Raw genomic sequence first — 21,928 nt, 5'->3', positions numbered from 1 at the left:
TTTCACCACTAGCAAATAAGGAGGGCAGAATGCTTACTTGCTCATTGCTCTTATGCAGGTCAACAACTAGAAAGAAAATGAAGATTAGTTCATAAAGCAATACCAACCCATTAGTAGGAAGAGAAAGAGGATGTGCAGAACAAAATGCTTACGTACCTTATCCATCTCTCACTACTCCTTTTGATGCTTGAAATAGATGCACTGTGTTCACACTGCAGCAGGAAAATACTAACTTGGTCTACAATTTAGGGCAAAACTACACATTACACCTAGCTGGGTGCAATTTTTATTTTTCAGTTGGAAGCAGCCTCGGGACACAAAATTTAAAGGAAGAAATGGCAATATTACAGAAAATGTTTCCCTGCTAAAAAGTTGGGGTTTTTTCCATCAGCAGGAGTAGGGAGGGAGATTTGAAGCAGGAAAATAGCTGACGGAAAAGAGTTAAGCAGCCTTCCTTGTCCCACGACTTCCCCACTTAACATTTAGCCCGCATGTCATTTAAAAAGAAAAAAAGCATCAGGGCAGTTGTTTATAATGTCTGGTTGGGCACTTAGGCCATGCACAGAAATTTTTGGTAGATGCTATGATGAATCCCCATTTGCTTTTGTGATACTAGGCCCAATACAGGAAGAGTAACCTTATAACTGTACAAACTATTGTGGTGTGGGGAAACTCAATGTAGGGGGAGAAGGGCTAAATGTTAATTGCAGTCACTTTCTCATAGCCCATTTAATAGAGACATTAAATTTTTAAAAAACCATAAACGGTGGGATTGTGCTCTGTGGGAGTGGATATCCACGCACCACTGTTTTTCAATACCTGCTTATACTTTATATCATAGGTAGGTGAGATAACAACAGAACGATTGGCCTGAAATCTTTTTTTCTTTTAAAAAAGGTTTATATATTGATACAATTAAAATAGTTTTCTAGAATCAGTTCAAATTCATGTCATTTTAGAAAAATCATCCATTTCCAATGAAAATATTGTACAATATTATACATAAACTCAAAGCTTACAAACCATAATAACTACAGCAATAAATATGGAATCAGTGGTCCCAGGATTCCAAAGTACAGTGCTGTTCATTAATTGCTTCTTCATTCCTGGAAATCCAGCATCCATAATAAAAAGACCCACTTTATTTAAATTATTTGTAGACCAGGTCAGTATTTCTTTCATGTATTTAGTTCCTTTAAATAGATCACAATGGTTTGTAATATACTTAGGAAACTGGCAATCCCTTTAAGTGTTTCGTGAAATCGAGGGCTCCTTGTGGAACTGGTCTTCCAAAATAAACCTTAAACAATTCATTCAAGTCTTCATTCAGAAATGATGCCTCTTGTGAAAATTTACCCTGAAATGAACAAGTGTTACAGTTTGATGAAGTAAAATCAAAATGTTGCATTATCAATCATTGTGTGTGATTTAAGAAGAGAATGGTGCAAGGCGGTACCTTTTTCCTGGGTGCCACTGACGCAACACAAGGATTAAAAGTCATTCCTTTCATACTGTAGGCCTCAAAAAGTTCTGTAGGCAACCTATGATGGATACAGGTTTCATTTTAATATACTATTTGCAAAAAAAAAAATTGTGTCCTAAAGCAAGACTGGGGGAAAAGCAAAGACCCTAAATTTTAGTATTTGTATTGGAGAGTTGAACAGCCCTGCAAAGCACCTTTAAAATATGTCAAAAATTGAGGCAAACAAAGAAATGAACACAAAAAAAACCACTGAACAGAATAATGGAGCAAGACTAAAGTCTTCTGCATGCAGACATTTCCCTCCTTTCCTATCATCGATACTGGAATCCAGGATTATTGTATAAAATGTTTGACAGTGAACATTACACAGCTACATTTTTAAAAAATCTGCTCCTTTATTTCACGTTCAAGCTAATATTAAACAGTAGTAATGTACTTTCCACTCATAAAAAGAACTCAGTAACTGGATCCATCTACCATGACAATTAGCCATGGTAGCTAAGTGCTGCTTCCAGGTTCAGGGGCAACTGGCCACTGAATGCCAGTTGCTGGGGTAAGAGCTATTGTGCACACCCCATGAGCACCTGACGGAGCACAGAGAGAAAAAGGTAATATATCTATCTTGTCCCATCTTTGTCAGGGGGAAAAGCAGATCCCTCCAGGGAGAAGGACTGCAGCTTCCACTCCTCAACTGGGGAGCAAAGATTTCAATCCTGCTGCATGCTCACCCCACAGCTCAACTCTGGCAAGACCTATCAGCCATGACCTCATCATCATGACAACAGATGGGTAGCTGGCGCTTCCCACTGTCAAAGTTGGCCCACAGGGTGTGAGGTGGAGATAAAGATCTGGCCCACCAGGTCAAAAATTTCCCCATCCCTGTATACATACGTAAGCTGCTGAGTCTCTGGTTCTATATCAGAAAAGACTGCAGGGTTTTCTTTGCTAAACTTCATTCATATAATTTATGAATTGCTTCCCGTGAAGCATTCCAAAGCAATATGACGATAAAAACCATTTCAGGTTCTATACGGATACAGACCAATACAAAACTATTCACTTAGAAGGTTTGTGGGAAAAGGAAGGTGTTCAGCAGGCATCAAAAAGATAATAGAGTGTGCCTGTGTGACACATTATGGGAGGGAGCTCTAAGGAGGAGGTACCACCACACTGAAAGCCTGGCTCCTAAATTGTGCTTTGGAATCTATGCACACTTTTTTTCAAAGCAAACACATTTCTCTCACCTCCGACTAAATTCATGCCCAAGAGATTCTGATCCTTCTGCTGGGGCACCAGCCACAAGGTGAGCTGCAAATTTCTGAACGACTGGGTGATAATGTCTCTGGGGGTTAGGGAGAGAGCATTGATGAGAAATTGGGAATGTAAATTTTTCTATATTAATGTAATGCATTTGACTATTTGAACAAAAGGTTATCATCAAAACTGTACTCTCTCAGCTTTAGGAACAAAAGCTCGATTGGTTAAACATCCCATGAGATGCAAGACAATTATGACAGGGTAATCTTAAGCCTTTTCCAAGAAGAGAGTTAAAGCACCTAGCAGTGGAGATCAATTAAGTGGAGAAGATGGGAAGATGCTGGGTGGTTCGCATGCATCACTGCTCATTACTTTCTCAGTAAATAAGATGAGGTAGGAAGAAGAAAAGTGCAAAGCAGAATGATGGAGCTAATCAGCCTAATTAAAAGAGTGAAAAGGGTTACTGAAGTTCAAAATCGTATTCGCCACTGAAGAAAACTGATTAATTGCAATATAAAAATGTTGTAAATAGAATTAGAATACTCAAGAACATTCATTCCTGCAAATTCTGACTTTAAAAAAATGTTTTCTGAACAGAAAAAGAGCTTCCGAGTTACTAGTGCAGAATAAGGCAACAAGACATTAGCTTCCGTGACACTCACCCGCAGAGTATGCAGTTCCCACAGTGCTGTGTTCTGAGCATTACAGTACTCTGGTTCATCCAGCTCAGGAAGGTAAAGTCCACTCCCTTGAGATTCATTGTCTAGGAGAAGGTCTGTCTTTGGGAAAGTCTTCAATACCATCCAAGAAAAGAAAAAGAAAAAAGAAAAGAGCTCCACGTGAAATGGAATAATAATTACAAAGTTGTTACCATGTTTGCCACAGAAAACAAAATTGTATCTCCCCGAAAAGATAACTACTGATGTAAGAAACTTAAGATATCTGAATATGTATATGGCATGATGGATCATGTTGAACGTCTCTGCTTTAATTTAAAACAAAATGAACCAACTCTGGAGAACTCACGTCTGCTGTAATAATTTTCAAAACATGTTAAGAATATTTCACATGTGGAGCATTTTGTTCATTGTGTTGGAAGGGGCATTTTATTTGTAGCCTACCTCAGGGTAGGCCGCAAGAAGAAGAAAAACCTACAAAAGTCAAATACAATTGCTGCCTTCTCACCTAATGCTAAAACCACAGTTTAGCATTAAATGGACGAGACTCCACCAGTCGAATCAAATGCAACTGGCAGCAGGACTTCTGCCAAACTGAGTATCAGTTTCAAACAAGTATTACATATGTGCTAGAGACCCTGGTTTAAAGCAATGGTTAGGTTTAAAAAAGCCGGTTTCAAATAGCCCATTGTTTGAATTTGGCTTCTTAAGAAAACTAGCCACTGTTTGTTTTAAACCAGGGTTGTATGAAATGCAAAGTCAAGATTCTTTGAGAGCTAGGGAAGGGGCACAAGCCCAACGCTTCATTCTTGCTCAGCCACATGGGGGTAAATCATGATTTAGTGCAATATGTAAGAAATTCCAATTAACAACCAAACTATGTCATTTTAAGATCAGAATCCAAACACCTTTTTCAAACTGCAGCAACTAAAATACCTGCATCTTAGTGGAAAAGCAATAATCAGTCTCACCACCCAAGTTCTTGAAATACTGCCATCAGCATACTGAACCAGCCAGTCATCAAGCTTACAGCCCCTGGAGCTATCCTTTATACAAAGTATCTATAACAGACACCCTCAGACTGTCATAGGCCAACTCCAGTGAAAAGGTGACCCTGATTCTCTGAGTGACAGCTTGGGCCCAGTGGGCATTTCCCCTCTAAAAACTAAATCCAATGAAAGAGCTAAGATGTTGATGCCCATAGCAGAAAGAATAACTGAAGAAACAACAAGGCAGGAAAGCTTGAGAATTAGGGTTGCCATATTTCAAAAATTAAATACCAGGAAGACCACAACATTGTTGAGGTTTTTTTAAGGAAACCACTGAAATTGTTGAGATTGGTGTTTTGTTTTGTTTTGTTTTTTGGAAAACCCAAAAGTTGTTGGGCTTTTTTTTTTAAAACAAAAACACCGCCTTTCAGAAATCCCCCCCCCCCCCCGGGATGTTAATTCCGCCTTTGAAATTCCAGTGATGTCCGGGAAAATCCAGACATATGGCAGCCCTAGGAGAATGCTGGAATGACTCCATCTCTTCTGACAAGAATGAAAACTTGGCCTGGCACAGCTAAAAGTTAAATGGAACCCTCTATGCTGGTGTGTGTCTGCACACACGTGTGTAGATTTGTGAAGGCATGACATGTTTTAAATATGATGTAGGAGTTTCAACAGAATGAGTTTGAAACATCCAACAATTTTAGATCCCAGTAGCTAAAGGGTCTCATTAGCTATGTTTCTAAGAACTTACATGCATTAATGTTCTGTTGGTTGCCAAGATACCAATGCAGGAGTCTGGAAGGAGATGGAGGGCTACTGTGGAGAGGCGCTTTATGAAAGCAAGAGCTCTCTGCTGGGACACCTGCTTCCTACGTTTGGTGAGCATCACATCCAGGCACTGCAGCACTAGCGCCACATCTTCATTTGTAGCACCTTAAAACAACACGTGTGGTTCAAAACCCATTTGAATGCAGGAGCATATATCCAAAAGAACGCCAGAAAGATTGAAGGCACCCGCTATTTCCCAATTCTATTTTTAATTTATTCAAGAAAGATTCACCAATTAAGAATTACACCAGCTATTGAGCAAAGAAAGAAACACTGCTGAACGCTGCTGAAACCCACTGATGGGTTATTTCTGTAGAGAAAATACCAAGCCATACAATTTCACGCTATCTACCATAGAAGTATATAAAAGACAGTACTTGAGTTTTGTTATCATGAAACCATTGAAATAAGGCGTTACCTGCATGTAGTTTAAGTAGTATCTTGTAAAGGTGTGTGTAGAACTTCAAAGGGTCAATGTTAAGGACATCACCTATCCAAAATAATTCCAGTTAAGTAGGTTTGTTGCTGTAACCGTAAAACAACTTACTTCCTCAAATGGCGAGACGTTCAAAGGGAATACTTCAGAGCAGTGCTTTTCAAACCTGGGTCTCCAGCTGTTGTTGGACTATAACTCCCATCATCCCTGATCACTGGTCCTGCTAGCTAGGGATGATGGGAGTTGTAGACCAACAACAGCTGGAGACCCAAGTTTAAAAAACACTGCTCTGGGGTTTAGTTTCCTCTGGAGCTAAGTGCATGCTGAAGACTGGTTGAACCTGTGCAATATATTCCTTTAGTTACAAATATACAAGCAAAGTCAACTGGAAGAATTCAGATTCCTTAAAACAAACAGGCAACATTGATCCTGGTTCAGAGCAAAAACAAAAAGTGTCTTCTCACTGTCTCTCTAGTCCTTCCTCAAAGTCTATCACATTTCCTTGGATGGAACTTTTTGTTAAATCTTTGACCACTCAAGCCCATCAGACAAACCTAGCAATGGTCCCATTCAGGCTAATCACAAAAGAAATGCAATATGAAAATTAAACTGTACCTTGACCAGACAAAATGTGGAAAGCAGAAAGAATACAGTGCAGACTCTCTCTGTGGCTTAACACCTGAAAATAAAGGAAATGCATCAGAAAGATATAGACCAAAAGTCTTATATATCTTTAGGCAAAGGATAAACTTACCCCTGAGACCATAAGAGAATGTAGAACAAGCAAAAGGTCATCAAAAAATTCCAAATTTATGAGGTGGGCGAACCTAAAATCAAGGAGTTAGATTTGTGAATTTACAGAAGATTTATCTGTCAAACTCAAAGCATGCCATTGCAATTATAGTTTGTTTTATAGTGCAACTATCTTAAGCAACATTCTTAAGTAGTCTTCTCTTTTGCAGTATGATCATTAATCACACACTACTTGTAATCCAAAAAAAGAACAGCATTCCTCCATCTGCCAGCTATCATTTTGAAAACAAAACAGGATGCTATACAAGCAACGCATGAAACAGATGAAATACATACCAAACTTTTTAGCAATGTTATTTTAGAACTGCATTGAATTTCAATTGCTTTTATTCTTCCGACTTTCTTCTACCCTGATTTTTATTTATTTTTTCTGAGTAATTTTAAGTGAAGTGTTTAAACAAATTTAAGCACTGGGTTGCATTTAATTAAGTTCTACCCAGGCCCACTGAAATTAGTGGACATGATTAATTTAGCTCCATTAATTGCAATGAGCCTACTCCAGTAAAACCTTTTCAATGAAAGTTTTTATGTTGATATAATGTGCCTTGTTAGGAACTTTTATAAAGAATGGTAACTCAAAAATTGCTTTGAAATTCTTACTTTGCAAGGCCTTCCAACACAGCAGGCAAAAGGGGAGACTTCTGTGCTTTTTTCAGTATTCGGAAGTAAGTTAAAAATACAATATTCAAGGTTTCTGTGTGCTGTAGAGAAAAGACACCCACAAATGAACATATATGGAACATTCCGAGTTCACCGTATTTAAGTTCTGTTCACACTTGCCTGGATTTGAAAGCCATTAATCAAAAACCACTTTAAATTTCCTAGGATTTCTTAATTGCTAGCAAGATCAGTTCCTAATTACTGGTTTACATCATTATGAGTCATAGCAGGGAAAGCTATGGATAGACACCGCTATTGTAATACATAATGCCCTAAACCAGTAATTATTGAATTGCAAGGAAAAAACAGACCCCTAGTCTGTTATTGCACTATTTATGCTCCCTCAACTATTGTGCTCAGCAAAAAAAACTACTACTAATAAAAATTAACCACAATGAGGGATAAATCCGTGCTTATAGTATCAGTCTTTGTGTTTACTGTGCATACAGCCCACCCACATTTTATGACTAGAAACTCATTTCTAAGGAACCACAGAACCAAAGCAAGAATTTGAAACGAATATTACAATTGGCAATATCTGGTCTTATTTTACTTGTGCATAATACAAAACTCAGCAGTACCCACACTCATGAAAATATACTTACCAGTTTCAGTTTTTTCTCTGTGCTCTCTGAGGCTTCTGCTTCTAAGAGTTCTCTTTCTAGTTTCTCTTCTGCTTTTTTCCACTGAAAATGTACAAGGTTTTTTGTAAGAAAACACAAGATTCTGGTAGTATTAAGGTAATTACTTTGCAGTCGTTGGGTCAGTTCAGATGTAATGTCTCTGATCAGGAACATGCCGCATGCTCCTTTCTCCTCTTGTGGACTATGAGTGGTCAGATAAGTTACTTCTTCCTGGCACAGGCAACCTAACTGGCTTTTCATCAAATGCTTGCTCTCCAAACCAGAATTGCAAATTTGGATTGGAAACAAAGGCCATGTTTGAAAAACTTCTAAACCATTGTTAGTTCCTAAAGAAGCTGGCATGTTTAGCTCCTAACCCACAGATGTCAACTTTTCCCTTTTCTTGCAAGGAATCCTATTCGGAATAAGGGAATTTCCCTTAAAAAAGGGGAAATGTTGGCAGCTATGATCTAACCTCCGATTTATACACAATGCTAAGTAGAGACTGAGGAAAACACAACCGAAACCATTATCCCAGATATGTGGGAAAAAGTGAGGTGTGTGCATGAGCCCAATGCTTTGCTCTGTCTCATGGAGGTTTGCCCATGTAGCCCTAAACCATGATTTTGATTATATGTGAACTGACCATGATGTTTAAAGCAACATGAGAAACAGGGGTGGGACTATTTTCAGCTGTACTAAAAGCCTCTCAGCAGCAAAAGCATGATGGGATCACTTGAACAAAAAATCTTCCCATACATAACCAGTAAGAAACAATCTGCAGAACTGTGTTTTGCAGTGTTCACATGGCCACAAAATGAAAGTCCTGAGACATGAACCCAAGAGCTAATTTAGGGGCACCCAAGAATTTCAGCAAGCTCAGCTGAGATTTATTTACACTTTCTCTCAAACAGCAGTCGCTTCCTCGCCAAATCATAATATAGTTTCAAAAGGAGGATGTCATGAGGAGGTGTTGTTTCAAAATCTCCTTGGACAATGGAACTCACTGGTTAGTTATTTGGATACAAGCCAGAAACTGTTCCATTTTCTAATGAAATTCAAATTATACGTGTACACTACAGGATAAGAATTACCTTTCTTTGCATCCTTGACAGATTTTTCCGTTTCTCTTGATAAGACATGAACCTCTTCTTTGGCGTGATGTCTTCTGCATCTTTTTTCACTTCTACTTCCTTAATTCTTAGGTGAATTAGTGTCATTAGCACCTAAAGATAATCCAGTAACAATTATTTCTCAAATTCATTAAAAGCACAGATCTTACAAAACATAAAACTGCCTGAGACCATTTCTTTCTCTTTTATATACATGTGCATAGATGCCATCCTTGCCAACAACTCATGAAGAATGGAAAGAGTAATGTTTGGGAGACAATTGGTGTGGTTTTTGTTTGTGATATGCCATAGTACTTCAACAAGGATAGTAAATATTTAAAGTCCATTTTTAACTATTGCTCCACACTGGAGAGGAAGGAAGGAAGGAACTTACCTCAGGTCTAACATCATAATTCCTGCTTTTCACAAGGCCAGAAATCACCTTCACCACACCAAGTGAGGCATAGCCAAGTTTATCCTGCTTGAAGAGGGTCTTTACTGCACCACAGCACATTTCAGAAATCTGGAAAGTTGGAAGTTTCGATTATCAGTGTTTATTCAACCAGCACTGCTTTCTGGATGAAAAAATGTAAAATGCCATGAACAAAGATTTTTACCCTTCCAGAAAGTGAAATGACATGCAATCTTTCAATATACTAGTAACCGCTGCTGTCATGACTATGGGGTATGCCTACCTGTTTTGAAGCATCGTTCATGAGTGGCACGATGAGCACAATAATATTATTGTGGAAGTTGAACTGAGGCAGGGCCACCAACAGCTCACACAAGCACTTCACAGCAATCTCTGCAAGGCCTTTATATGCTTTTAGTGAAATCACATTGCTTTTCTTCAGCTTCCTTTGCTTCCAATCTAAGTGAAATATTGCATAAAAGCATGAGTATTTTGCCATCCCAGCTTCTGAAATTACTACTATTATTTCCAGGTGGGGAAAAAAATATATTACTTGCATATTTCCTGCCACAATGACACATGGGGCTTAGAATGAAAACACACACACACACACAATGCCATATCCTTAAAAAAAATAAAATACTAGGAAAAACACTTCCCTAGCCCTGCAACTCAGGATCAAGAGTTGAGATTCTAGGGTTTAAAACAGGGATCTTCTCCATGCTTTGTATTAGGGATACTACCAATAGCTGCTTATTTCCAACAACAAAACAATTTTAGCGCTCAATATTTAGGAGCATATCCCCATCCTCAGCTATACACCCTGCCTGCTGTACCTTTCACAGATTGCTCCAGATTTTCTAAATAAAACTTGTACTGGCTGACAATGCCTTCTTCAAATTCTCTTAATTTCTGAGTTTCTTTTCTAACCTGTGGATAAACAAAGAAACAATGTAAAATATCTTGCCATAAATCTGTGTGACAACTGCAACACATTTTAAGTTTCAGAAGATGTCACCCTCTGCAGTATCTATTTTGAAGTCTTTTCAAGAAGTATTTGGGAAAATTAGTTACCCAACAGTTTTGCGAGAAAGGTGTACTCTTCGTTTTTGGTACCCCAGATGCCAACATTTCAACAACTAAGCTTAAAAACTGTGGGCTATTTTTAAGGAAAGAAATAATTTCATAGATTAAAAACTCTTCATTTCTTCCTCCATAAATATAACAAGTTGTATTACCCTCCCAACTTGACATTAAGCTACTCTGAAACATACTACAACCTCACCTTTGTGTTTTTCTCTTTCTCAGTTAAAGGTCTGATTTTGTAAGATGGCGTAATATCTTTGAAAAGCTCCATCAGAGAAATCATCACCAGCTTTCGCACAATCACTGCCACATTGGGATCCTGTTCCATTAACATCGCACGCAACTCTTTCAGCTTCTTTATCTGTTTAGGCAAGGATGACATAACCATGAAATATAATTGGCAACTACAGGTAAACCAGACAAAATTTATGCATACACTGTCATTGTAATGTGAGGAGCAACAACTACTGCCATCTTCAGAGAACATACACACAGAATTCAAGATCGCAACATATTCTAGATATTCATATGGTGCAAAATATTTTAGTAACACTCTATCTTTATACCATCGATTTCTGTGGTACCACCCATTTTTCAAAGGAAGCTTTAATGGATTTGTATCAGTGAGGAGGTGCTAGGTTTTCCCAAAACTGAGGTCATGCCCCCACTGATTTTTGTTTTAGCTTGTGTGGTGGGGTTTTAGTTTAACCAAACAACTACACCTTCTGAGACTATATGAAAACTGCCAGATCACATCAAGTCTACTTCCCAATGTACCCTGGAAAGAATAAAAGACACAGTCTCACGATTGGCAAGGACCAGTTTGTTTTCATCAGCAATCACAAAAGCAGTAATCACAGCGGCTACATTTCAAATGGAAAATACCTGGAATCCATGGGCTCTTCCTGTCTCTCTAAGCCTTTCAGTTTGCAGTTTCACACTGCCAACTGTTTCACTTCAGGGTATGAAAGCAGTTTTAATCTCCCCCCAGAGATTTGTGTGTGTGTGTGTGTGTGTGTGTGTGTGTGTGTGTGACAAGTCAAATTTTTAAACTGAAGTAATGCCTGTGAAGCAGTTACAGAACATTGCTTTTAGGGAACAACTTCTCAAAAGGATGGCAAAAACGTTGAGAGGAAAAAATAAAAGCAAGGTTAATGGTATTCATTTAATTCCATGCATAAAACTGTTTCAACAGCATCCAAGAAAAATACTGTAAAAGGAGCCTAAAGGAAAGGAAACTATCCCTTCCAATCCAGAAGGCAATCACACAAAATCTGTGAGATGAGAGCATGAACAACAGCACATAACCCGTGAGACCTCACTGTGCCAAGCCATTAAAAGCCAACATTTGTTTCCACACTAAATATAATGCATCTGAATCTTTGGCATGTAAAAATCATTCTCTTACTTTTTTATGGCATGGCTAGTTTCAACTCAACTGAAATGTTACTTACATTATTTTCTGGGTCAGACAAGATGGCAGATGCTAAGGCAGCTATGTGCATCTTTTTCTCTTGTAGCTTCTTTTTCCTATGAACTAGCAGTTCTTCAGCAGTGAGAACAGGTAATGGTTCTTCAAGAGCTGGTGATAAAGAAAAACGCTGTTCATGTCTTAGAGCAAGCTTCCCTAACCTTGGCCCTCCAGATGTTTTTGAGACTACAATTCCCATCATCCCTGACCAGTGGTCCTGCTAGCTAGGGATCATGGGAGTTGTAGGCCAAAAACATCTGGAGGGCCGAGGTTGAGGAAGCCTGTCTTAGAGCGTACGTGTGCACGTGTGTGCCTCCACACCAGAGCTGGAAAGGCTGAACATTTGAAATGGAGACTGGAAACTTCTGCTGGCATTCTCATCAGCCCCTGGTCAAACCTTTATTCAGGTAAACAGACCTTTTAGGAGTTGGTTGAGTTTTTCAGGGGGTGACATTCAGTTGTATTCAGCCAAGAATTTCAAATAATAGTTTAGGTTTCCATTCTCCTTTGTGAGCTACCCTAGTCAGGTTTCTATTCAATTTAGGTTGACTCCGTAAACGCAACATCTGGAAACACTTTAAAAGCAATTCATTTCTTTGGCAGTATTATACTTATTTTACTTGCTCTATCCAGTAACTCAGCAATGAGGACAAACCACAAAATGTTCTCTGAACCAATGAAGTAATTTACACTAATATGCTTCAAGAACAGTAACACCATTTGAATGTCCATTAATATTTAATCTGTACAAAATCTTTTTTTTTAAAAGCCTTAAATACCTTGTGCCTCTTCCATTTCTTCTATTTCATCCTTCTCTTCCTCTTCCTCTTCCTCTTTAACTACAAGAAAGAGCAAGCTCTTTAAAAATTCAGCATTGCGAATGATCCAGTTCTTAAATCAAACTGACAGCTTGCCTGGCAATCTTGATTGTGCCTCACCTGGCTTTTCCATAGTCTGTGGAATAATTCCACGTTTGTCTTTGATAGGAAGCAGATGAATAAGTTCTTTTTCAGGCTCAGTCTGCATGCGCCTTGGCTTCTTCTCATATTTCTCAATCACACTCTCATTCTTACGTTTCTTGGCATGAACAGGTTCACTATAAAGTGAAAGACTTGTCAGGCTCTCATATGGATAACTTATAACTTACATTTAAAAATACTATTTTCACAAACAGAACTGCAAAGGAATGGTTACACTGAAAACACATACAATTTTCTCTATGATGCCACTTAATTAGACTTTTAAAAAAGATTAAACTGGTTAAACTATCTGCCATTGAAGGCTTTTCCAAATGGGGTTTACCAATGGGGACAAATGAAATTGTCACTATCCAGACCCTTATTAAGTGCTTCCATTACATTACATTTTCTACAAACAGCTAGCCCAAGCTAATGCCAAGCAGAGATTCTTTTCACAGCAAGTATAACTACAGCAGGTGCTTAACTGTGCGGTTTGTGATTCCATTAATGTCACAGATGCCCTGAACTTTAAAGAGCAATGGAATTCTTCTGCAAACTACCCATGCTATTGTGAATGTACCATCAAACTTCTGCCTTTGTCCCTTCCTCCCTTCCATATGGAATCTGTGAACTCATTCTCTGCAACACTTGACCACATACTTCTGACTTCAAAACAAACAAACAAACAAAAAAACTCACTCTTATTACACAGAGAAGTTGATATTGCTTGGAACAGTAAAACACTCAAGCAGAGAAGAGTTAGTCATGCAGGAAAAAGGCCTATTCTGTGAAGGCCTTTTGTATTAAAGGTCTGACACTGAGGGGCAAATTTAGATTCAACATATGCTAATAAACTCTCAACGAACAAATAGACAACAAAAGTGCTGCAATGTCCGCTATTCCCTACTTTGCAAACACCTACTTGGAAGAAAGATCTCGTGTAATAAAAGATGCCCTTTGAGCAAGTTCCTCCATTAATTTCATATCATCTTCATCCATCATATCCAGAGGAAGAGCTTCCTCCTCTTCTTCTTCCCTTTCTGCCAAGGCAAATAAAATCAGAATAACTTCAGAGGCACTGAGAGAGATATACACTACAAAAGGCAGATGGAAATACCTTTTACTTTGATTTTCTTGAATGAGGGGCACAACTGCGGCACATTAGTTTAACGAGGGAGAATATAAAAGAACACTTGTGAGTAAACAGTTACCTTTGTACAGGGTGAGTCTTTTAAAAGAGGCCCTGTGGAGCATGTGTACTGTACTCTGTATACACAGGGCCTCTTTTAAAGGACTCACCCTGTATGTAGAATCCAACTGTATTTTTCTACCTGTATATTGCTCTCTGTAGAGCTCATGTGTGCCTGGTAAAATGTTGGTTTCTAATCATGGCTTCCAGGTAAACTATACTTCAGCTGTTCAGACAACCTGAAAGCTATGGTTTGCCTCAAACCTGGACCAGAGCCTGGAAGGGAATGGCCATGTTCAAGAGAGAGCATGATCTCAATGTTCACTCACAGAATGCCAAAGATTAATTTGGCATTAACCTTTGCTTTGAGATTTGGCATTACATCATTGCTTAGCTCCTGAGTGATCACTTAATCCAAAGACAATGTGGGCATAGCCATTTCAGTTCTGTATCATTAAGGACAGTATCCACTGAAATACTACTTCACTCCACATAGCATTTCCACATTCCCAAAGCAACAATATTTTGCAGTTTGAATACTGGAAAAGTATTCAGTCGCTGAAAGAGAAGCACTCCTTGAGTAAAGACATCTGGATTTCATACAATTAACTGAGCAACTCTCAATTATCATCATCATCATTTTTTATTTGTATACCGTCTTTCTATCTTAAAATACTCAAGGTGGTTTACAAACTGAAGAAACAAAAAATGTACAACTTATAACAATCTAATGCAATACAAAAACGTAATAAAACAAAACTTTAAAATAAGCAACCTACATCAAAAAGTAACATTCAACAATTATTAGGATTATACAAAACAATAATATCAACATATAAAAGTTAAACAGAAATCCACTCAACAGTTGCAATAAATAATTTCTAAACTATAATCAATAAAACAATGGCAAGCCACAGTACATAAAATAATACAATACAACTTGAGAAGCAGAGACTAGAGGGTGGGGCAAGGCAGGTGGAAGGAGGCCTTGCCTGACGAAGTCTCTCCCCTCACTGTTCTTCCTCCAAGCACAGCTTCCTTATGAAGAATCCTAGGGCCAGGGGGTGGGGCAAGGCAGGTGGAAAGAGGCCTTGCCTGATGGAGTCTCTCTCCTCACTAAATTTTGTTGCACTAAAAATGGATTGCCTTGAAAAAAACTATATGAAGACTATACTTACCTTTAACCACTAATGTGATGACCCCAACTTTTAAATGAATAATTCAAAACATTACTCATAAGTGCTGTTATCTACCACAGGCATTTTGAATTGGATGGGCTAGAAATTTGGGTAGAATTAAACGACTACTAGTCATAATACCTTGAAATGCCAAATACTGGAGGCTAAAAAACAACAACAACCCAGAGAAGAGCTAGTTCCCATCATGCTCTATTTGTAGGTTACCCAGAGGTACCCAGCTGTCCAGGTGGAAACAGAATTATGCACTAAATAAAAATATATACATTAAAGCACAATCCTATACACGTGTATTAAAATTAAGTCCCAATGGATTGACTCCCAATGTAAGTTAGTATAGAATTCCAGCCTTCTTATGGCCCAAGTTTTTGTGGACTCAAGCCCATTTTTTTCAGATGCAATGGATGACCTGTTGTATCAGAATCCCTGTTACTTACATTTATTCTATGGGTAAGGCAGCTTCATTTTGAGAATCACTCAAATATAATCAGTCCCTAGAATTAGTTATCAAAATCAAAACATTATGAGAAAATGCTTTAGTGGGGTGGGGAACACCGAAAGATGGTGCAACTGCTGTAGGCTGCATCCAGCCTATTAACTGCCAAGGTTTACTTCAATAACCTGTATTGCTCACATGCGAACTGCCTGATTTGACATATGCATAACATTTTACAATATGAAAAGCTCTTCAATCACATGAAGGGTCACAGTCTAAAAGGGGACCTCATATTCTGTGCCATAGTGAAAACCTCTGGGTACCATAGAAGCCTATTACTATTATGTCCACACCACACACACACACACACACCAGTCTCACCTGGATGTTTTTTCTTGTTATCCTCCAAAGGCATTGGCTTCTTGGATACAGCATCTTTGACAGCTTGTCTGAGCTTCCTTTGTTCTTTTCGGTATTTCTTGGCAGTACTCTGCTGCTTAAACTGTTTGTTTTTTAACTTGTTGTCAAGTTTTATTTTACTTGTTTTCAACAGCTTGCGGAAGCTGGGAACCCGTTTTTTGCTTTTTCTCTGGAGGCGATAAGGGCTGAGTTAGTTGACCTTACACATCTATCCACAATATTCCTAAGACCTTTTTAACTTAAGCCCTATAACATTTTAAGAAGCAGCAGCAGAAATGACGGCGAAGGTTTTCAAAATGCTTGAGATGGAAATATTAAGCTAACATCACACGGGAAAGAAGAATTGGGATGGACGGAAGACACGCTAGTAGGAATGAATTTGATTAAGGCGCAATATCTACTTTTAAGAATGCAATTGATTGATTTGGATTAAGAGGAATATAGAAATAAAGGCTAAGGAACCCTAAAGTGAAAAGCAAAATTATGCAAGACGATTTGTAAATGGGGGGGGGGGAATGCTATCGCTGAAAATTCCAGTTTCCAAATCACACGCGCACCCCAGAGGAGCCACTCTGCACACCAATAGGGTGCTGGACTACAACTCCCATCATTCCCTGCCAGCGTCAGCCAGCAGGGAGGGATGACGGGAGTTGTAGTCCAACAACATGTGAGGTGGAGAGGGGGGGGTTAACGTCGCTGTTAACGACGAGGCTGTTCCCGGCCGCGCTCCCTCCGCCAAGCCCACCTGAACGAGCCGCTCCCGCGGCGCCTCGCCCTTTATCCCTCCGCTCCACCTCCTGCTGCCCAAGCGCCGACCAGCAACCCCGTCAGGGTATCCCGAGGCTTCCTCCCCCCACAGCCAAAACAGCCGCCCGCCCCCCAAATCTCAACCGCCACCCCAGTTCTCCCTCCCTCTCTCACCGGCTTCATGGCAGCGGAAAGCAAGCAAAGCGAACACGCTCGGCTTCGGAGCAAACCGACACGCCTCAGCCACGCGAGGCGCCGGAAGTGGCTCTCTCTGGGAAGAGAGGGGCCGGAAAAGTCATCAGGTCAGGCGGCTCCTGATTCCCCACAGCGACCTCTGTCGGAGAGGAGAAGGAAGGCAAAAGGCATCTCTCCCTGCAAGCCCAGCGCGGGGCAGCGACGACTCTCACTTTCTCAGGGTTTTTTATGAGCCCACAGGAGCGCTTTGGTGGGTTAGGCTGAAATGGTGCTCGGTCCCAAAATATATAGTCGCAGAGGGGAGAAGAGACATAAAATGAGACCAGGAGGAGCTTTCTGTTTTTTTTGGTTTTTTTGCTCAATTCCCATGCGTGGACCATCGCTGGTTCCCTGGGTGTAGCGGGGGGGGGGGGGCAGCTTCACACACACACACACTCCCCCATCAAGTAAATAAATAAAAAATACTTAAGTAGAAATTGTAGAAAGATTTGGACAGATTTTTTTCCTGGGGTCAAAAGAAATTTAGAACAACTGTTGTCAAGACATTTCATTCTGAATCTGCTAGACAAGAGCCAGACTGAGGGTGATGACAGGTGGGGTGCCTTGCCCCCCCCCAAACATAAATCCTGGCTACACCCATGACTGGTTTCCCCACTTAATCAAAACGGCAACATGAAAAAGCTTCCCCCACCTGCCAAGAAATGGGGTGAGGAGACTAGCACCTAGAGACTAGGCCTGACCAAGGGAAAGTTTAAAAAATATTAATTTCATAAGTTTTGACATAGCAGTCTCTTTCCCTCTCCTTACCCCCCACCCCGAAAAACAATCTGTAGAAAGTAAAAGGTAAAGGGACCCCTGACCATTAGGTCCAGTCGCGGACGACACTGGGGTTGTGGCGCTCATCTCGCTTTATTGGCCGAGGGAGCTGGCGTACAGCTTCCAGGTCATGTGGCCAACATGACTAAGCCGCTTCTGGCGAACCAGAGCAGCGCACGGAAACGCCGTTTACCTTCCCATTTACCTATTTATCTACTTGCACTTTGATGTGCTTTTGAACTGCTAGGTTGGCAGGAGCTGAGACTGAGCAACGGGAGCTCACCCCGTTGCGGGGATTCGAACCGTCAACCTTCTGATCGGCAAGCCCTAGGCTCTGTTTAACCCACAGCGCCACCCGCGTCCTATTAGCACCAATACTTTCAGCCAAAAAAAAAAGTGGCTGCATTTGAAGGGGTCAGAAAACAGTTGCGATTGTGGAGGTGCACATTACCAAGGAACAAAGCAAAGTTTATTTTAGGAGATAGTAGTGTTGTCCAATCTAGTGTTCACCTACATTTATCCAGACCTGTAACCTGCCTGCTATAGCCTGATTGGCCCCGGTACAATATCTCACGCGTGGCATCAGAAACCCAAAGATTTGCACATGGGGTTTTAAAACACAAATTTCATTTAACCAAAGGTCTTGAGTGCTTCCTTTTTCCTCGTAGAAGGAAGGGGATATAAAATAGCAGAGGGTGAGGCGCTCGCATGTATAAATTCTATAGCAACAGTTTTAAGCTTTAAAACAATTATAGCAAATTACTTGCCTGACATTTTCTAAGACTAGCAAAAACTGCTATAAGCAAGTACATGGGTTTGATGCAGCTCAGCTCTCTGTGCCAATATCCTGAAAAAGTACGTGCTAAACATTTAAGGGAGGTTTAGCCAGAAAGGGACATGTCAGAGTATTCTTCAGAATGCAATTACGTATTACTTCAACCCAGCATCACATAGCAGAAAGGTGGTTTCTAAATGTAGATGGCAACAAATGGGGAAAAAAGTATTTAAATTGTTCTGCTCAGGTACCTATCACTGTTTTAAGCCTCAGCCTGCTTCAGGGGAGTCTGTGGCCTAAGTTTTCACAAGAACACTGCTTTGGAATTCACAGGTCTTACACCTATTAGACCTGGCTCATCTCATGCAACTCACTCATGCAATGGGTGTACTTATCAAAGAACTTATCTCTCAGAGTCCTGACCTCAGTTCCAGCTCCAAAGGCATTTGCTGTAGCCCCCACAGCAGCAAAAGGGCCTTTCAACAGAACCACTCCATTTACATAAAACATCATAGAAAATCTAAGAAAAAATGCTTTTATTGCATACCCCATGTCTTCCACAACAAGGCTTGCCTTATTCAAGAACCCCAAATCATGGTGCCGGCATTCTCGATGTATGCCTTGTCAAGGTGTCCAGACTCTTGATAACCACGGGATTAAAAAAACGCAGAAATCAGTATTCTTTCCTAGTCTGTGTGAGGAATCTTGAAAAATCTGTTCATTTGTAATGATGCTATACATCCTGATTTTTAAAAATTACACTTTACATTTGGTCCTGTAGGCAGCTGCCTTAGGTTTGTACCAAACTACCACATTTAGGAACTAAATGGGACAGGTATTTGCATATGAAACAGGGATGGGTAAAAAAACCCTATGGTTTATGTCTGAGCTCTGCTTCTCTGGGTTCTGCTTCTCTGCCAAGACATTCCCTGGCACAGGGCCAGCTGTTTAGCCACTCTGTTTAAGAAAAAATAGTTTTGCACAGACTTGTTCCAAACTGAGTTAATGTTTGTGAGAAGGATTGTAATTCCCTGTGAAGTTTCAACCAATCATAACCTTTTACCGAGAACTCTATTTGTAGACTTTAAAATGTCACCCCTTAGAATCCCAGCTTCCATTATAGATGGGGTCATGATGTCTGAAATATAAATCTGTAGAAGCTACAGAAGATTCAGAAGTTTTCAATATAGCTTTGCATCTGAGCGGGAGAATTAAATGAAGAGACATCACTCATTCTGCTTACAAGTTTTATTTACATAGGAATAGTTACTAGTGGTCTTGAATGAAGGCAAAATACCTTCTATTTACAATTTATATACATGTGTATACTTGAAAAGTAAGAAAACTGTACAAGAGAACCCAAACAGAGGACATACACGGGAACCAAGTAAGTAAATACATAAGAAAAGAAAGACATTTTAACTTCAAATTGTATGTTGTAAGTAATATAAAGTGTAGTTTTAAATCTGATAACGATACATAAATATTCCAACATACTGTAACCCAAATCTTTAAAACCGGTTCTGCAACTTCTTTTAACACTTGACAGCTGAAGTAGTCTCTCTTTTCTTTCAATTTTTTAATGCAATGATAAATTTCCACTTCATTTCCACGTACAGGGACCAGGTACAAAAAAAAATCATAATGCATTTTTATTTACATTAATACTATCAAAATGGATTTAGAAAGAACAAGCATTAGCTGCTCAGAGTTTAAGAGGTATCCTTTCCATCTCCCTCCAGTTCAAATGTCATTTTTAAAATGTTTTGGAGTGTGAAGGAAGTTTAAGAGCTTCCATAGATCACATTTACAGTACAGTGCTGATGTTAGATGTGACTGACAGTATGGATTTAGGGTATTAATTATTGTACACACTGCAATTCAAAACTATTCCATTTTGCATTTAAGTGAGAAAGGTTTTAATATACAGGGACTCAAACTTTCACATTAACATTGCTTAAAATGTGCAAAAGCATTTGTCACTAGCTTATTAATTATACTAGTGTTTATCATCAAGTATAAGTCACTTTGATTTAAAAAATAAATCAAGAACTGATCTGATTTTCGTGGAATAGGAATCCAATTTTTCTGTAATGTAAGCAAGCTACCTACCAAGTACTTAAGGAAGCAAAATTCCAGAAACCCATCAGTTGCTTTTACAAGCACACAGCTAAAATAGTTCTCTTAACCACTGCCATCTTTAGGCCAAAAGACTTTTTGCCAATGACTTTGCGGCAAGACTTGACGCAGCATACTCTGTTCCACCTTACGTACATTCATTTAACCGAAGAGTGAAGCTGCAGTTTAAAAGGAGTTTAGCAAGACATATATAAAGCCTCCTATTATCTGGCATGTATACCAAAGCAAAAAAACTTATTTGGTCCTAAGAATTTCACTGGTTAATTTTGGAGGTATTTGTACCAAAATGTTTGGTTCAGGTAGCAGTTTTTGGGCCTTACTTTTTAAACGCCTGCTTTCCTCCCAAAAGTGCCTTTGTGATCATCATAAAAAAGGTATCCCTAAAAATTTAAAGTACCAACAAAAGTTATTACAAATTTTTATTGCATTCAACTTTAAATATTAAATATGCATTAGCCACTTTCTCAGTTTCATAAGTTTTTATTGTTTTGCTTCCTGTGAAAAGGGCTCCTCCCACAAAAAGCTCTTTAATACTGGCAACAGGGTGAACATTTCATCAAATTCCACCACTGTACTCAGTCAAATACTGTCTCTTCCTTAGGTCTTCCCAAGCTGTTTCTTCTTAGTGGTTTTCATTGATAAGATGTTTAGAATCCTTTAACAAGCAAGTGGTTTCTTTATTATTTCCAATAAACTTGAAATTAACTTTTTAGTGCTGGACTATGGTTCTTGTCTCCTTCTTTGCTATCCTTCATTAATGATGCAAACACCTGCAAATTGATTTTTAGGTAAGTGTTAAAAATCAGACACTATACAATCTCTTAACTTTTATATACAATCTCTTAACACTATACAATCTCTTAACTTTTATCAATACTGATACCTCATTGCAGGTTTGTTGCATCCATCATAATCACTGAAGATTATTTCATTCCCACTCCATCTCTTTTCCCCCGAGTAACCCAATATACAAAGTATCAATCCCCAAGTGATTAATAGAAAATAGGGAACGAAAAAGCACCATGACTCTTGAAAATGGTCTGCCTTGGAAACACATGAAGCCCTTCTTTCTGCTCTCCAGTCAACAAGGGTTATCCACAATTTAAAACAACACAGCTAATTTTCCATTTTAGCCTATAGAAGGGTTTAATATGGAAAGATACATTGTTCATTTTACACCACCTGCTCTTTTGGGACTCTTGAAGA

The 21,928-nt window shown here is 39.3% G+C and overlaps 2 protein-coding genes across 3 annotated transcripts in view; both read right to left on the bottom strand.

Annotated features, from left to right (window-relative positions):
- Window positions 1-274: 274 nt before the first annotated feature.
- On the bottom strand, window positions 275-17,122 carry NOC3L (NOC3 like DNA replication regulator). The gene is made up of 21 exons (XM_081863949.1): window positions 16,972-17,122; window positions 16,012-16,219; window positions 13,732-13,849; window positions 12,789-12,946; window positions 12,630-12,689; window positions 11,834-11,961; window positions 10,579-10,740; window positions 10,130-10,223; window positions 9,577-9,752; window positions 9,276-9,404; window positions 8,864-8,995; window positions 7,752-7,832; window positions 7,087-7,187; window positions 6,428-6,500; window positions 6,289-6,352; window positions 5,656-5,727; window positions 5,161-5,342; window positions 3,403-3,531; window positions 2,728-2,825; window positions 1,457-1,541; window positions 275-1,357 (listed from the first exon to the last, which is right to left on the bottom strand). Exons 1-21 carry the CDS (start codon window positions 16,978-16,980, stop codon window positions 1,226-1,228), a joined length of 2,391 nt encoding a protein of 796 aa, XP_081720075.1. The 5' UTR covers window positions 16,981-17,122; the 3' UTR covers window positions 275-1,225.
- A 2,694-nt stretch (window positions 17,123-19,816) lies between these two features.
- The window catches only part of TBC1D12 (TBC1 domain family member 12), a 46,938-nt gene continuing 44,826 nt past the window's right edge, over window positions 19,817-21,928 (bottom strand). For both annotated transcript variants that reach the window (XM_081863951.1, XM_081863950.1), the window contains one exon: window positions 19,817-21,492. In XM_081863951.1, the coding sequence (XP_081720077.1) occupies window positions 21,424-21,492 (69 nt within the window). In that variant the 3' untranslated portion in view covers window positions 19,817-21,423. The remainder of the gene's footprint in view (window positions 21,493-21,928) is intronic.

Source organism: Podarcis erhardii (genome assembly GCF_964252035.2).
Source record: "Podarcis erhardii genome assembly, chromosome: 5".
Taxonomy (NCBI): domain Eukaryota; kingdom Metazoa; phylum Chordata; class Lepidosauria; order Squamata; family Lacertidae; genus Podarcis; species Podarcis erhardii.
This window is presented reverse-complemented; position numbering and strand designations above follow the sequence as displayed.